The 18,037-nt window shown below is 43.6% G+C and overlaps 1 protein-coding gene across 5 annotated transcripts in view; it reads left to right on the plus strand.

Moving 5' to 3' along the window:
• Positions 1 to 17,690, plus strand: part of VPS13D (vacuolar protein sorting 13 homolog D) — a 97,932-nt gene extending 80,242 nt beyond the window's left edge. For all 5 annotated transcript variants that reach the window (XM_069034912.1, XM_069034916.1, XM_069034914.1 and 2 more), the window contains 3 exons: positions 12,507 to 12,638; positions 16,222 to 16,462; positions 17,132 to 17,690. In XM_069034912.1, coding sequence (XP_068891013.1) covers positions 12,507 to 12,638; positions 16,222 to 16,462; positions 17,132 to 17,263 — 505 coding nt within the window. In that variant the 3' untranslated portion in view covers positions 17,264 to 17,690. The remainder of the gene's footprint in view (positions 1 to 12,506; positions 12,639 to 16,221; positions 16,463 to 17,131) is intronic.
• The last annotated feature ends 347 nt before the right edge of the window (positions 17,691 to 18,037 follow it).

The raw sequence follows: 18,037 nt of genomic DNA on the forward strand, positions 1-18,037 counted from the left end.
TGTTATTCTCCTGGTAAGCCCTTCTGAGATTTTCCTAGAAGCCAGAGAAAAAATGTATTTATCAGTCTAATCAATTAATTACTTCAGCAGTGTGATTTCCTTCACATCCTTTTTTCTTTCTCCCAGTGGGATAACAGGTCTTCATGATAATCTCTTTTCTTTGAGCAGATTTGTCCATTCCTCTCCTTGTTGCACAGCTGTAGCCATGGGCTTTTCCTCAACGTCAGCTCAGCCTCCCATGCTCAGTCACTGTCCAACTGGATTTTATGGTTTACATTCTTCTGTCATTAGCTGATATCCAGATTGTTCCCCTGCTTTTGTGGAGATGCTTTGAAATTCCCCATCTGCAGGTTCCCATCAGTGTGGTGTGAAAAGGGCCCATCATTCCTCTGCTCTGGGACAATCTGTGCTCTGCAAGCCACCCAGAATTGTCTTGGTTGGTTTTACTGCCATATCCTATTGCAAACTGATGCCCATTTTTCTGCTTGCTGTTTTGCCCCAAGAGGTTTTCTTTATGTTTTGTTTGATTTTACTGCTTTGCAAGTATCTCCTTGTCATTTCACATTTGTGTTCTGGGTTATTTTGCCCCAGAAATGCAGTGTTGTAGGTCGAATCCCATTTAATTTCCTGTCATATTTCTGACCTCTTCAGGTCCTTCAGTACTTCAGTGTCCTCCCTGGGGTTTTAAGTGCTTCTTAATTTGTCCTCCAAATGTAGTTTTACATCACTAGATCCTTGTAGTTAAGCAAACCTGGGTTTGTGTCTACACATTTAGCAGCACCTCAGTAGATGCTTCTTTTTCTGTGACCAGTCTCACCTGCTCAGTATTCTTCTGTTAAGTTTTATTTTATCACTGGTAGCTTTCTGTAGTTCATTTGGAGATACTGGCCCTGTTCTTGAACTGTCTGCTCTTGCTTGTTGCATAAGTAAATGTGGATTTCCTTGTGGGAGAAGTAGTTCCCCAAATGCAGCCCTGTTTCTTTTCAGTGTGGCTGATTTAATCTCAAAACCTTAATTTCTTTCTGAAAATGCACCTCAGCTAATTTAGTTTCTAGACTAGAAAGATACAGTAATCCATCATCTAAGACTTAAAATGATTTCTAAATAAATGAAGCTGCCCTTTAGAATGAACAGAAAGTGGTTCTCTGTTCCTTTTTCTATTCAAGGAGTGCTTCTTTCATAAGACACTTCTGGCTTCTAGTTGGTTCTCTTTTCTATAGCTCTCTGTAAGAATGTGATAAGTTTTTTCTTGTTTCTACTCAGATCTTACTTTGCACAAGTCTTATGCTGTGCATCAAGAAACTAGTAGCGCTCTTTGTCAGTCAGGTGGTGATTATGTTTGCCTGGGAGTGGAATCTGTCAAGATTGCTTTGCATGCTCACTCTTCCTAAGGGGAAAATCAATTTCCCCTTAAAGCTCTTTGGAAGGAAGTTAAGCAGCTGAGGCTTGTGATGACTGCTCTGGAGTGCCCAAAGTTAGGAGAACTGAGGATGGGGTGCGATGCCACCCCACATTTCGCTGCACTTCTGAAGCTCAGTGTACTCATACAGTGGCTAATAAAACTTAGTATTTGAAGAAATAAAGATAAAATTTTCAAAGTTTTTTCAAAATTTTTAAAAATTTTCTAAAAAAATTATAGAAATAAAGGAAAGTGAAGTCAAGCCTGAGTACCTCTGTGTGAGAATGAAATACAGGGAGGCAGCTTTTCTTTCCTTTTTCGTGTCCTCCACCAGCACTGACAGGCTGGGCATCTCACAGTTTGTTCCCTTTGCCCTCCCTCCTGGAACAAAGAGCTGAAGGACAATTTCTTGGGACTTACAGGCTCTGTTCTTCACAATAAAACAGGATTTGCTATGCATGGCTGAAGAAATGATGCATGTAGTTAGTTTTCATTGGGTTTCTTTTGTAATCCACAGGATACAGTAAAAGAAAGATGAAGTTTTAAAACATTGAGTTTGCTTAATCATATTTTATTACACAGTCTGTAATCCTAGAGCCTCATGTATAAAAGTGTCACAGTTTCTAGAACAATACACTGTCCATTGTTTGTGCGCAGTAAAAGTCAGATGGTTTGGAGAATCCAAACTGCACTGACACATCCCTCTCCCTTTCCTTTTTAGAGGGTTGAGTGGGATTGGTGCCCAAACTCTTAACACATTTTTGTGCATTACTGCAAATACCCACTGTATGTCTGAATAATGTTTCCAGGAGGCTGTTCCTAGGGATCAGCACTACTAAATACCATTTATGTTTGGAATACTCAGTTGTCTGCAGTCAGTTGTCATTGTTCTCTTTTCTGAACTTGAGTCAGTTTAACTATTTGGAAGGAAGTAAAACTCATGGTGTTTGAACCTAGAGAAGCAACATAACCCCACATTAATTTTATATAGCTGTGGTTCCTTTCATATCTGCCTATAGGAATATTTTTATGTAATAGGAGGTTTTTGGAAAAAAATAAGCAATTATGGGCTTGCATTGGGCAATGTTTAATCATACAGGTCTCACACTTTACATATGTTACCTTGATTAGTCTCTGGGGCTTACGAGCTAGACTTAGAGTAGCAGTGTCTGAGACAGGAAAACCCCCAAACAGCCCTGTTATCTGTTTGTAAAAAGACACTTTTTCAAGCTCAAGGGTTTAAGTTGCTGAGGCTGTTCGGCTCCCTCGCGTTGTACCTCTGGCGTTTCATGCACCCTACATTTAAGAAAGAAGCTGTAGACGGTTCCAACAAATTCCAACAAGGAGGGCTAAATCTTTAGTTAAGACTTGTGTAACTTTTACTGTTTAAGCCTTTTTGCTTTACCTTCAGAAAATGTATTAAACTGAACAAAAACCTGGCTTAAGAAAACTGTGCAGGCACTGGGTTCTCCAGTGGTGACATGTCCGTTGGCATTAAACAGGGAGGCTTTGTGAGAGACTGGCTGTCATTCTAAATCCCAGCATCTATTCTGTGAGTAAGAAGGATTTCCCACTAGAACATTCGTGTTTAACTTGACATTTGAGGGCAGAAAGATACTCTGGATGCTTTCAGACTCTGCTCAAGGGACAGAGGCACTGGAAAGGAATGTTGCAAGGGGAGGACAGATCATGAAAATGGAAAACATTGAAGTGAGCAGTGCTGAGGAGTTACCCAAGCATAAAATGTTAAATCGTCTTTTTCTTTAGATGTCCATTCATTAATAGCAATAAATAATTTCAAAAGGATGAATGAATGCAGAGTTCTTACTATGGTGGCCTCCACACCTCCCAAATATGTTACAAGTAAGGGCAGGTGCCTTTCCATCCCTGGTGAAAGGTGCTGCATGCAGTGAGCCATGCCCAGCTCCTGTTAGACTTAAACCATTGCCTAGGCTGGGTTCAATGCAGAAATCTGGGTTCAGATTCAGCTTGATGTTACTGTATGCAGTAACTGGTCTGGAAAAGGTGCACATTAGCGAGGGAAATGCATTGCATGGTGTTAGTCTGGTCAGGTAGGAAAGGAGAGCTGGCTGAAAACAGACATCATGGGTACAGAACTTGCTCCCTTTCCAGTGCAACACTTCTGGAGGCCATGGGAAAGTTTCTTAGGACACACAGACATTTGCAGTAGGTGACTAATGTCTTCCAGTTCAGTTAAATCCAAGACACTCTAACGTTGGTCTGGCGTAGTCCATCAGAAATAGAAGCAATTATGAACTTCCTTCTGAAAAGAACAGATAAATCCTTTGTTGGATTTACCACAGATTTATTCTAGTACTTGAACTTCGCATGACATGAAACATTTGCTTCACAAAGTGGAATTCTTATTCTGTGTGCCCACTTCACAGTATTTAGCTGTTAACTCAAAGGAATGCAGCTAGACAGGGAAAAAGTTTTATGTCTTCTGGAAATACTTGTATTTCTAGAGCCTGCATGTTCTAATTATCTTCTATTTCATCCAAAGCTTTAGGACACAAAGACCAAAAAGTAAAAGAAACACTCTTCCTGTTTTGCATGTTTCCTGTTTTCAGGCATTCATGGGATTTTTTTTAGATCACAGCATCTCTGCTAAAGGATGCTGCTGTTTCGTGTGCTCTGTGTAACACTTGCCTTGGGTGGAAACAATTCCAGAGAGCTGCAGATTTAATTAGTCTGCATTGCTGCCTCCTAGAATAGAATTGGAGAGTCTTCGGAAAAGAAGAAAAATTATATTCATGCATGACCATCTGCAGAACCTACTAAAAAGTCATCGAAGACTGGGCCGTAAAGAGTTTGCAGTTCCAATTTACAAATCTGCCTGCTCAGAATGAGGTGGGATAAGTAGGGAGCGTCTGCCCACCAGGAAGGAACAAAGGCTTTATTCAAGCCAGCCGTGTCTGCTGGAATGTACTGGGACAGCCCGTCAGGGCCCTGGCACTGAGAAACATCTCATACATTCTGTGAGTTTTCATAATCTCTTCTGGCCCTTTTTCTAGGATTTTCAGTTCATAAAATTAGCAGGAAAGATGAAACTGGTGTAGTGCAATAGGAGTGTAGGGTTTGTTTATGTTCTTATTTCTAAGGCACAAGTGACAGGAGCTGCTCACCAGTGCAGTGACTGTGTGACCTCCTGGACAGAGACAGCTGTGCTTGGACCACAGGGGTGAAGTCCGGTACAGCAGGTCTGGAGTGGCTTCTTGGGAATGTCTTAATAATGATGAAGGTAAGCGTGGATATTTTGTGAATATCCATGCTGGTTTTTGCTTCTCTTGTGTGGATTTGGAATTGAGTCTTTCCATTTGCCTTTCCTCCTGGTGCTTTTGCTTTGAGATCACACTAGAGGTTTCTTACATCCTTAGTTTGTGATCTTGCCCTGGTTTCAGCTAGTATAGAGCTAATTTCTTCTCCGTAGCTGTTACAGTGCTGTCTTTTGGGTTTGGAATGAGAATGGTGTCAGGAGTGGGATCAAGAAGTGCCCTTTATTTATGACAGGAACAAAGCTTTGAGTAGAGAGGGTCTGAGCGTACCCAGAGGTGGATTTTTTTCATCCTCAGACCAAGTATAAAGATGTAAGAAATGCCCATTTTAGACAAAATGAAAATCTTCTCTCCGTACTGTATTTCCAGTCATTTTGTGTCTTATTAGAATTCCGTGCTACATCATAAATACCGGCTTCTCTGAGGTTACTCCATGTGTTTAAAGTGGTGGAAATAGTAAACTGTGTGGCTGTTTGCACTGATGGGTTTTATTTTCAAACAAAGAGATACAGCATTGCTTTTAAACTAATACCACTTCTAAGCAGTGTTTTAAGCCAGCTTAGTCGAGGTTCATCTTTATGTAGCAATTGCAGGCTTGCCTGAAAGCAGGAGAGCTCGAGGTGCTGCTCAGGTGCAGCCGGGCTGTTTACCTGTTACTAGAGAGACTTTCCCCTTTGTCATTAACGTGAGGTTTTGTGTTCACTCCCAGGCCGGAGCGGTAGATGGGAGCCCAGGGCCTGCTGGGATGGGGTTTTACACTTGTGCTGTCCTTTTGCCCTTCCCCTGAACTCTTTTCATTTCAGTCATGAGCAAACAGTCAGTGCCTGAACTAACAACCCCGCAATCCTCCAAAGCACGCTCCTTACAGTACCAAACAAAGGGAGGCCCGCGTGGGCCGGCCCAGGCCAAGGAATGCAGCTTCGGGGTTCTGCTCCATAAATTTAACCAGCACGACAAAAAGGAGATAATATGAGCCTTCGTGATGATCTGAAAGGGGGAGGTTTGTGTCCCATTGATTGCGGTCTGGCCCAGCGCCAGCCCCGAGCCTGACCGACAGTTGAACCATATCGTTAAGGCGTGTAATACAGCTCGAGTCTTGTACAGCAGCCAATGAGTACATATCCAGAGGGCAAAAGTTTATAAAGAGTCGAGGCTGTCCTGTTTAACCCTCTCACACTGCCTGTAATATACACTGCTGCCATTCACAAATAGGCACTTTGCTATTAAAATGTAAACCTTCGACTTTCTGTACTTGAAAAACATACATGTGTGTCTGATTTCTAATGTGCAGCAGATTTATAAAGTGATTGCGGAAAAATATGTAAAACTGATCTTTTTTTTTAACCAAAAAAAAAAAAAGTCCAACCCACTTTTTTTTCAGCACTGCTTCATCCATAGTTACTTTTTTGTTCAGATACATCTTCTAGGTTGTTCTGCAAACTGTTTCATACAGATGGAGCTATTTATTGCCTTGATGTCACCTCATTTAGCACGTGGCTGGTATTTTTATAGATAATTTTTTCACCTAATGTTGCTGTTAACATGTGGAATGCTCTTTATCAGTTTTGTAAGTACAGCCAGTTGATCTGAATTGTTCTTGCAACTGTGAACTTTAAAAATCAAACAAACCTCATGAGTAGCTTTTTGTTGGGTGAGGTTTGTGCTGGAGCACTTTGCTGTACCTGTTGCAGCCCCAGTTGTAGTAACTGAGAAATTTAAAAGGAGGGTTGGAAAGAGAAGAAACATCCAGTCGTTAGAGTTGATTGACACAGTCCTTCATGCACAGCCAAGAGTCATTGTCCTGATGCTGAGCAGGACCCCTGGTTTTTTTTTTCCCCCCCAAAGCAGATTTGCTTTCCCAGAAAGGCAGGAATACAACATGGAAGCATTTCTGTTAGATGGAAGTATTTTACAGTCAAAGTAAAGTCACCATGTTTGCATTTGCTACAACTGGGTATTGCTTGACCAGCAATGATGGGACCATTATAAATCTGACTCCCTGTCCCTGGCAGTGTCTAAGGCCAGGTTGGACAGGGCTTGGAGCAACCTGGGATAGGAGAAGGTGTCCCTGCCCACAGCAGGGGGTGGAACAGGATGAGCTTTAAGGCCCCTTCCAGCCCAAACCAATCTGGAATTCCATGGGCACAGACACAAGAGCAGTGCTCCATCTGCTATGGGCCCTGCCTGGCAGCAGACAGTATTTAATATTTTAAACCCACAGTACCCTGAGGCTGAGCAGTGTTATGGCCCTGGGCACTTTGGTTTCACTAAGGCATGTTCAGCATCTGTTCTCAGACAGGTGTTTGCAGGAAATTCCTGCTAAGAACCATCTTTTACATCAAGTCAGAAGGTGAATGGGAGCATTTTTCAACACATTGGTTAGACAAGAAACTTTTTAAGATGGCAGCTGCAGATATCCCTGTAATCAGTACAGTAGAAGTCGAGGAGAAACTGGAAACTATGATGGCAGTGTTATGTTTTGTCAACTTCTTAAGCTTGATGTTAACCAAAGTGCTTGAGAAAATGCGGGTTTTGCTGCACAGCTGTGACAGGCAGAGGTGGGGCAAGTGCCAGAGGTTGATACCCTGGGTGCAGCTGGTGTCAGTGCTTTGTCTACAGTGCAAGCTCATACACCTTGTCCAAATGCTGGATTTGTAATATGGATGTCATAATTAAGTTGTGTCTTAATTAATCTCTTCTCAATTCCTTTTGAACTTGGAGCCTGATGAGGTTGTAAACCCAAGGAATAATTCTCAATTTTGTTTTGATCTGGTGTACAAAAGAAAAGGGAGGGGGGAGAAAAGCTCTATCTCAAGAAACTGGCAGGAACAACCTCCATGATAAACAGTTGTTCCTTGAGCATGCTGTACTCTCCTAAAGGCATGTCGGGTCAGCTAAAGGTCTGCAGCATCTGAGCTGGGAGATCCCTCCAAAGAGGAGGGATTTGACTGTAAGTGGGAGGTTTTAACCCTAGGCACCATTTATTTGCATGTTTCTGCCTGAAACTAGCATTTTGGGAACACGTTTAACAAGCACAATATATTCCATGCATTTGCTGGAATAAACGGTGCATATGAGCTTCCTCAGATCTGCAGTCAGCAGGGAGCTGTCTGGCTCGTGATTTTACACATTCTTGCATCTAACTGAGACATTCTGATGCCAAATCCAGCACTCAACTGACTCCACCGTGTGTGCACTGTAACACACCTTAACAGCATCTGCGTTGGAACCAGCAAATAAATCCCGTTGCTGTGCCAGATCTCGGATCAGGCAGTGACCTGCCTGTTGGGAACTGCACCCCAAGGTCCAGCACAGGGTGCACTGACCCCATGAAACAGAGCACCAGTAGAATCACCAGGGAACAGGGAATCTAGATTGCCATGTTTGCCTGAAGTTAGGCCCAAGGAATTAAATTTCTCAGATGCTGAGAGCTGGCACATCAAAACTGTGCTATCTCTCCCCTTCTGCTCAGTAAATTCAGGGAATATTCTTGCTCATCACATGGGTTCAGCACATGAAACAAAGTTAAGTGCATCAGTGAGGAAAGAATTGTGGAAATAGTGGATCTTTAGTGCTGTGCAGAGGTGTAATGTGCACTACAGACCCCATCACAAGTGGCACATGTTTGTTTTCATTTGTTATCCATGTGTTCCCAAGCTATGGCTGCAGCACTGAGAATTTGTCACTGGGATGGCTGAGTTTTCAGCTCAATTTTTAAGGGCATACATTGTTCAGCATTTAATTGGTTCTGGCACTCCCAAGTGTGTTTTGCACAGTGTCCTCCCATCATGTCTGTGGCACAAGCACCGTCCTCATTCTGCATTTCATGGAAATCATGTGCGTGGGATGGTGATCCTCATGGAAGGCTGCAGGTGCAAGTCAGTCTGAAACTTAAGCAAGTGGATCAGGTATTTTAATTGTGTATTTTATAGTAGAAGATAAAGGTTATTCCTCCCTTAACTTATCAGATCATGTCACTTTTAATGTCTGAAATGCACTGAAGCCTCCTCAGACAAAGCACTCCCTGTATTTAGGAAGCAGACTTTTTCCAGAGCCAGTAATAGTTTGATTTTATTTTTTCTTGAAAATGCTAGCAGCTTTTGAATTGTGTCTTACATTACCTGCCATTTTCCTTTGTTTGAATTAAGGTTGTTTTATAATTATTTCAAGGGGATAAAAATCATTCCCAGGCTGAAAGTCAGTATGCCAAGCTACAGCCCAGAGCAGGCTTTAAACCTGAAAAAAAAAGAGTTTACAATGGAAACACTGAATTTTAGCTGTACCAGAACCAGCAAGTTATTGCTTAAGTGGGCTGGAATAATGAGGTGGTGACAGTTGCTGAAGTTTTGGCAGCAAGAACTGGGTGTGATTCCTTGAGAGTTTTGGGGGTAGCTCTGGGGCTGAAGGATCCCTTGGGAGGGAGCCCATGGCCAGGAGCACCCCAAGGTGTGGCCATGGGGCTTGGCTGGCAGGCAGATGCTGCAGCAGGTCCAGTCTGTGAGGAGCTTGGTCCATTAAATACTGGTTCCAGGTGCCAGAATTCCATCTCCTTGCACTTAGAGCTGTTGTTTGTGCAAGATTTGGGGTGTCCATGCTCAGGCTGGGTTTTTGAACAGATCTGTGATTGCCAGTGCTGTTCTCTTATCCAGATGAGAAATGCCCCAGATACAGATTTTAAATGAAATCCAGTGATTACTGTGTTGGTCATGGGGTTTTGTCCGTGTTGGTTTTTCTCAGAAGTCGCTACATTTCCTAAAGTTGTATTATTATGAATAATTATTCTGGGTGTGATACTCAGGAAACAGAAATATGTAAATTTGTAAATAATTTCTAAATCATTTTAGAAGAGGGGTGGTTTCTTTTAACAGATCAATGTCTTTTGATATTCAGTGTTTTTGTCAAGGTACTCAGGGTACACTTCAGGGAAATTTCTTAGGTCCAAGAGACCCTCAAAGATGAGTAACAGTTGTTGTTCTCAAAGCCACTGTGTGTTTATGCACCTCTGCAGGAATCACATCTACAGACCTGACGGTGGGAACCTGATGGGGTGGGTACCTGATAGGGGCGAACATGGAGTGAAGGAACAAGGACAGGTGATTCTGGAAAATGTGGTGTCTCTTGGAGAGTTTTCTCAACCTAAGTTGGTCAATAATTATCCCCACTAATACCTGACCGCTTTCTTCATCAGGTTGGTGATGTGTTTGATTACAAAACTTCTGGCTTAAAAGTGGCCAGCTGAATCCCAAGGATTCTGTGAACTGCTCAGCAAATGCCAACCAGTTAATGCCAGGCACTGGTTCCAGTGAGCAGAGTCAGCTGGGGTGAGAGCTCCGGTGCTCAGCTTGGAGCAGGACAGGGCTGCAGTGTTCATCTCAACCTCCCAACACCCTCTCCCAGCCCTTTGTGCCTCCATCCAGCAGCACCATTCCCTGCTGTGCCGGGCAGACATGAGGGCATTCCTGTCTTGTATTGCCTTTGTGTGCTTATTAAAAAGGAATCAGCAGATCTGCTGAGTGCCTGGGTAATGGAACCCAGATGTGGGCACTGCTGTCCGCTCTGCTTGACAAATCTGCAGCTTTTGGGATTTCACCAGGGTTGCTTATTATTTACAGAACGTAACTTGAGACAGTAGAACAAATTTTTAGATTAAAAAAAATCAAGTGGTGTGGAATGTTTTTAGCTGTGCAGACCAAACAGAGCAGTTTGCCAAGGGAGTGATGGACTAAATCAATGCAGTTTAGGTCCAGCACCAGTGGCATTGGGTTGGAGAACTGCTGGCCTTACCAACAAGAAGGGAATGATCTGTTATCACCAGGATCAGTGTCTGAGTGTGGAAGGCATGGTGAACACTGAACTTGTACTCTGCGGTGCTTCTTCATTTGAAAACAAAACCAAAACATAAAACCTTGGCTCAGAAATTGCCAAACCTTCAGAAATCCATTGGGTGTCCTGTGCCTTTTTAGCAGTCGTACTTTCTCTCTGACCTGCTTTGATCCAGACGTTAGAAACCAGTGTTCCCTGTAGTTACAGAGTCTATGGGATTAAAAGGCCCTCTTCTATCCCCATTTTTAGGGTAGTCTTGCTTGCAATGCTTCAGATCCCTCTTCTCAAGGTACTACAGAATATTAGAGAGGCTGGCACAGGGGAATGTTTGTCTGAAGGATGGTTCATGTAAAACCCACTGCACGGTGCAGCTGCTCTGTCCCAGTTATCCAGCCTTCCTGAATGCAGAATGGAAAGTGTCTCAGCAAAACATTATTGATTGGCCACTGTTAACTAAAACCCTCCTTAGGCTGCAGACAGTCGCTCTTTGAACTTGTCAAGAGGTGTCATAGAGAGGTTTTAACAGCCAACAGGGGCTTCTTAGATTAGTGATCTTTTGCTATTTTCCTGCTTTTGGAAGTTAGTAAGTAGGACGAGCAGCAAGATGTGAATTATACTGGTTGGAATTCTTTAATTTCTTTGGAACTTTGTTTCAATATTTTGCATTCACAGAGGCAAACACTTTTTTTTACTGCTTTATAAGAGTCTATTAGGTAAAAACAGGCACATGTTTGTTCACCTCTTGTGTAGGTTCAGAAAGACAAGAATGCTGTACCTGGTGCAGGTGAATCTTGCTTATATCTAAGGAATTTAAGGGACAGGAGAGGAGACTTGCTCCAGATCCAAAGTACTTCAATAGCACAGCTCTAACCACTGCATTCAGGATTGTCAAAAACTTGAAGGAAAACAAATTTTAAAAGGGTGCCCAGGCTTCAGGTGTGAGACAGGAGTGCTGAGGGGGGAAAGGTGACAAGGAAATGAGGCTCCAGAGAAAACATCTGCAGATCATGGAGCCCAGAAGGTGAGTGCTCTCTCCTGGTGATGGGCAGCTTCAAAAGCAAAGGTAATGCTCTGTGGGACCTTCTTCCTGTCCCTGGAGGCTGGAGTTCCTTGTGCAGGGTTTTTAAAAAGAGTCAGGATGGGAAGGGAGAGCACTAATCCAAAATGGTGCATTTGGCCAGGAAATTTGTAACAGCAGTAGCCCGGAAGAGCTGTGAAATATCATGGAGCAGCCCCAGAGCGATGCTGCTGGGAAGGGACAGGGAATGAAGCAGGGTTCAGGAGCCTGTAACACAATTCTTCAGGGGTGGGGCGTTCCAGGAGCTTGAAGGAATTCAGAGTATTATTTTTTGACAAAATACTGCTAAGGCAGGAACCGAGCCTGCAGTTCTGCAATGCTGTGGCCAATATCAACCTCTGATGGCTGTCAGCCCGCACATGTGTATCTTAATTATTGTCATTTTTAATAAACACACAGAAGGGTAAAGTATGTTAAACCCTGCTGTGGGGACCCTAATTAATGAGGATTTTTCTTCTGTCTTAATTTAACTGCATGTTCCTATTTCCATTACCATAGAGTCTGCAGTCTCCTGGTGCTGTCCATTGGTGCACTCTTACTTTCTCTAGAGCAGTGAGAAAAAACAGTCAAATCAGTAAAACTCCTGATAAATACATCCTCAGATCTTCAGAGAGTATACTCTGCTCAGGTTACTTCTTCCTACTAATTTAACTACTTGTCCCTTCCTTGTAGACAAAATCCTTCTATTTTTATTATTGTATGGTTGTGTGTCTCATAGAAATGTATGAGTAGACACCATATCTTCCAGAGCCAAGTCTTGCAGGATCTACATGCCATGTGGGTGAAGATCTGGGATTTTTGAAGGCTTTGTCACACCTCATATTTCAAAATGACTAGAACTCTGTGTGCAGACAGGTGTCAGTGGAAGAAAAGGCTGCACCAGGTGATCTCTGTGTGTCTCTTGCTGCAGGACCCAGGCAGAGCGAGTGCGGAAGCCCCGGTGTTGCAGGGGACCCCAGGGGCTCCTGCCCCGCTACCTGGAGAGCCAAGCAGAGGGACAGGAGCAGCTCTTCAAACTGACAGACAACATCCAGGATGAGTTGTGAGTACACAGCCACTTACACAGCTATTCTGAGTACTTCTGTTCTGTTTGCTGCCATCATGTCTTCACGTCTAAAACTGCTTCGCACACAGACACATATTCCGTTCTGAGCCCTCACCACAACAAGGACATTGAGGGGCTGGAGCGTGTCCAGGGAAGGGAACAGAGCTGGGGAGGGGTCTGGAACACCAGGAGTGTCTGAGGGAGCTGGGGGGGCTCAGCCTGGAGAAAAGGAGGCTCATGAGGGACCTTCTGGCTCTCCACAACTCCCTGGCAGGAGGGGGCAGCCAGTCAGGCTCTTCTGTCACAGAACAGGTGACAGGAACAAGGGACAGGATGAGAGGAAACGGCCTGAAGTTGCACCAGGGGAGTTTTAGGTTGGATATTGGGGTAAATTTATTCATGGAAGGTCATAAAGCCGTGGCACAGCTGCCCAGGGCAGTAGTGCAGTCACCATTCCTGGAGGGATTTAAAAGCCATGTGGATGTGGCACTCGGGGACATGGGTTAGTAGTGGCCTGGGCAGTGCTGGAGGAACAGTTGGATTTGATGGTCTCAGAGGGCTTTTCCAACCCCAATTATTCTGTGATTCTACAGGGGATGTCAGTTTGTTGGATTGGGGTCTAAAGGCAGAGTTCATCACTTGCCTGATCTCCACCACAGTTACTGATCACCTGTGTCAGGGGAGGGTGTCAGATGCTCAGTCTGTCACCCATCAGAGCATCTGCCAAGGCAAAGGGTCAGAACTGCTGATGGTGGACCTGGCAGAGGGAGGTGCAGGTTCAGCAGGGTCACTTGGTGTCACCAGTGTCACTGGGCAGGCTCCATGTGCCACTTCAGGTTCTGCCTGAGGAAGAGTTTGCAATCTGGCACTTATTGTGGCCCTGTGAGTTCACACTTGGGGTATCCCATTTCCATCTCCTTTCAGGATCTTTGTGCCTATTCAGTCTGGCTCTTAGGCAGGGAGACTGGAAAGAGCAATTTGTGACCAAAAAAAATCACCAGTGTAGCCCATAGCAGAGCAGCGGCCTTTGTCATCAAGTCACGCTGTTCATTCACTGTGACTCTCACCATTAGGAACACCATTCAACAGGAACACAGTGTTTCTTGTCATGGAAAATAAGTACAAAATTATGCCTCTGACTTTTATCCTAGTATCATAATCAGAAACACATTTAAAGACCTGATTATTTGCATATTTTTCTTCAGAGTTAAATCCATAAAAGGGGGTTTAATACCTTGCTCTACTGTTCTAACTAAATGTTTCCACATTTTTTTCCAGTTAGGCTTGCTGTTTCACTTCTGGAAAATATAGTGTAATTACTTCCTGATGTTGTTAAAAACTCCACAAATTCTCCAGAGATCTGGTTGCTTCTACTTTGTTCTACTGGATCATGTTTCATTTAATTTTTCATTTTATTAATTTGAGATAATAGTGTAGCTGTATGGGTTAAAAAAAAAAAAAAGTTGTATCTTGCAGTAGTATATGAAAAGGTTAAAAATACCTGTTTTAAGAACTAGACACTGAGAAGAAAGTAACAGTTGGCAAGAGCAAAGGTAATGATGCATGACTCAAACTTAGAACAAAATGTAGAGCCTGAACTACAAATTAGCTAATGTTTCTGGGCTTCTCTGTTAACTCACTGACCTCTGTTTCCATTCCTCAGAATATATACCACCAGTAAAAGTCTTGTAAGGAGAAGTACATGCATCATGTGGTGTTCTTACAGAGCAAATGCAACCCATGGTCAGTGCCCAGGTGCTGCCCCTGGACTTGAGAGCAGCTGTCAGTGCCCCATTTCTCCCTGTGGATGTCCCGGTGTGCCCAGTGGCATTGTGACCCTGTTGGATTCGGGGTCTCCCTCAAACACTTGTGTTTGATGTGCCTGTCCAGGGCATCAGGCTGTTCTTCTGCAGCTGTACTGCTGCTCTGGGTTTAAATTAAGTTTTCTGTGACACTTCATAAAAAATGTCACTCTCCATCCTATTTAGCTAATTTCAAAGGCAGAACCTTGCCCCGAAGCGTTTGAACTCCGATGGAAAACTGCAGGGCAGCTGCTGGTTTCCGGAACTCTGTTAATGTTGTCTTTCACCTGGGTTCCTCTAAGCTGAAATCCACTTTTCTCCCAGTTTGTTTTACTTAAAGGAACACAGTTCATTTATCCCATCCTGGAGCTTCATCCAAGGGTAGAGCTGGGCAAAGCACATTACAGGTCCTTTTTAAGGAGGCTGGTTGTGCCATTCTCAGCACTGACATTACAGTGTGGGCTGGAGTTGGTGTGTGCACCTTTCCCAGTGTGAGGGGAGCGAGGGCAGGGACACAGCACAGAGGGAAAGGTAATTTCAGTGCAGAGCAGTGTCTTTGAGAGGACTGGGAATACAGAATTACTGGAGTTATCCTTTTATACCACAAAAAGAAACCATGGCCTGACCTCTTGCCATATTTTTGGCTATTAACATACCTTTTATAGCTCTGGGTTTATTTGGCTACAGCTCAGAGTAGTTTGTGCACAGTGTTATTTAACTGGTAGAGCCAAGGGTGGGTTTGGAGATGGGGAACTTTTCTATTTACCAGAAACACCAAGTAGTGACAAAGGTCACTGATTTCTAAGCCAGTGGAGCATTCTGCAGGATGTGAGGGCAGCAGGCAGGTTTGTACGAGCAGTGGCTCAGAGGGCAGCAATTGGGAAGCTGCCTGACAGGAGAATCCTCCTTTCCAGATGCATGTCAACCCTGGGGGCTGTTGGCAGAACTTTATTACTCTGTTTATCACTACTCTATTACTCTACTCAGCTATGATTTCACATTCAAGTTGCTGATTTTTCCAGCATTTAAAAAGCCCCACTAATGAGGTTCATTTCAGTACTAAATCAGAAGTGGGGGAGAAGCATTTGTGTGTTCAACTTCCACTTCACTTTTGCACCTAACAGTTATTCTTCTACACACCAGCCTTTTCAGCCATCATAACTCTCAATATTCCTAACTTACTCTTCTCTCCCTCTTCCTATTCATCACTCAGTCTAATCTCCCTGGGGAAACCTGCTTGCTGCTTAACCTCTCACCCCATGTTAAACAGCTAATTTCTCTTTTCTGTTACTGATCCTGGCAGCAGGTTCAACTTGGTTTTGGTTTTGAAGGCAGGGAGGTGTGGGGAGGAGGGAAGCACAGGAGGGTTACAGGATAATGCTCTTGTCATAAATGTCTGCAAACCTTTCACGTGCCAGCTCCGGAACTGAAGTTAGTTGCAATTAAGCTTCAGCATTAGGACTTGCAGTGCTCCAGAGCAAGGAAATTACTGTTCCTAAGCCTTGTAAAAGGACACTTTTATGTGTCCCTGTAATGCCCGCAGCTGGTGGCCAGGCAGGCAGCACTAATATTTGATTTACAGCATGATCTTTTTATAACTAGGTGAGAGTGTCCTTTATCAGCTCCATTTCTAAACGGTTTAAATTAAATACAGATGAATTGTACATTTGCACTACTGCATTTTCTGACGGACTTCTGAAGGTCACAGAACAGGTGAAGACAATGCTTAATTTGCTATTTTCAGCTTTAAGCTAATGATGTTTTCTCCTTTGTTGCAGTTTCATCGCCGTGGAGAACATCGACAGCTACTGTGTGCTCATCTCCTCCAAGGCCGTGTATTTCCTGAAGAGCGGAGACTGCACGGACAGGGATTCCATATTCCTGGAGGTCAGGTATGATGACCTGTACCACTGCCTGGTGTCCAAGGACCACGGGAACGTGTACATCCAGCTCACCAAGAAGGCTGTGAACACGAGCAGCGGTGTGGCCATGCCAGGCCCCTCCCAACAGCGGCCCATGGTGAGGAGCTGGCACCCCTTTCTCCTTGTGCTCCCCTTGTGACCAAAGTGTTTTAGTCACAGGCTTTGTTCTGTCAGCACTGAAAACAGCTGCTGCCCAGGTTTCAGTGACTGTAGAAGTGGCTCCCCAAACTCCTGAGAAAGCTGAAGAAAGGAAAACTCTAAAATATTTCTGCAGGCAGGAAAGTAACAGGAAGAAACTTGTATTTACCTGTGAAAGGCTTTTAACTTTATCACATAAATGGAACTTGGGTACTTTGTTGTCTGTTTAATCTTCTCCTACACGTAGTATTTTTTTACTGTGAGATCTCTAACGATGGAACCATTGTTTATGTTTTGTACCATTACAGTAGTTGCTTGGGGGCTGTCCTACAGACCCAGTTACAAGCTCACCCCTGACCCAAGTCAGTTCACATTCCAAACAGACCAGCCAGATAAAAGGTGGGAGGGGAGGCAGAGGAAATAACCTCAGATAGGGCACAGTGTTCCTGCTCTCACCCTCGAATATGTGTGCACCTGGTGCTCCCTCTTTCTTCTTCCTTACTCCAGCCTCAGTGCTGAGAAGGAAACTCCACTGAAACCTTTCTGTCCCTTACTTCAAGTCTAAAATATATATATGTTTTAGATGACAGCAGGAGCACATTAAGAAAAATTCCCTTTCTTTCTGCAGGTGAAAGTGAAATCGGAAGCTCTGGCAGTAAAGCTGTCCCAAGAAATCAACTATGCAAAGAGCCTGTATTATGAGCAGCAGCTGATGCTGAGACTCAGTGAAAATCAAGAGCAACTCGAGCTGGACTCTTGAAAATCCACTTCCTCACTGCCAGAAAGAGCTGCAAGTACCAGGCTGGAGCTAGAATTGTATGACTAGAGAAGGAAAAAATATAATTTTAGTATTTAGAGAAAACAAAAGAGGTGGCTTTTCTTTTTTATGCACCAGTTGTATAACAGAGGTGTAGCTGACACAGCTTTGGGTCTGGGAGAAGCCCTGTATTTTGCTAACATGTATATATGTACACGTGTCCATGTAAATACGACCGGCAGCAGGTGTTGGTATAAATATGAGTCTGTTTACTGTGTAAAGAAATTAAAGGAGCTCTACTGAGTCATACTGCACTACCTGACACAAGCCCTTCTCTCTCTCTGTCTTTTTCTTTTCCTTGAGAAAACTGATTTTCCCAGTGCAGGAATGTAGATAAATCTTTAAAAAATAAAATAATGAATTAATTTCAGCTGTTGAAGCACAGGTGTCCCATGGTTTGGAGCTTTAACACCATGATTAGGGTGCATTAACACTGTGATTAGGGGGCATTGGTTGGGTTGTTTGGTGGGATTTTTGTTGTTTCTTCTCTTAAGTCACTAATAGAGGTAAACACAGGAGACCTTGCACTGAAATGTCAGCCTCTTTTTTAACAAAAAATTGCATTTTGGTAAATAATACAGGGAGGATTCAGTTTTACATTCACAGTCTGCATCTCAAGGCCCCTATTTCTGACTTGGTTTTGAAGTAGTTGAAGTGAGCAGCCTTGGAAATTGAATCTTTAACTTCAGATTTTTCCTTCCCTCAGGTGGAGGAAGG

This window comes from Aphelocoma coerulescens, chromosome 21 (assembly GCF_041296385.1).
Source record: "Aphelocoma coerulescens isolate FSJ_1873_10779 chromosome 21, UR_Acoe_1.0, whole genome shotgun sequence".
In the NCBI taxonomy this organism is placed as follows: Eukaryota; Metazoa; Chordata; class Aves; order Passeriformes; family Corvidae; genus Aphelocoma; species Aphelocoma coerulescens.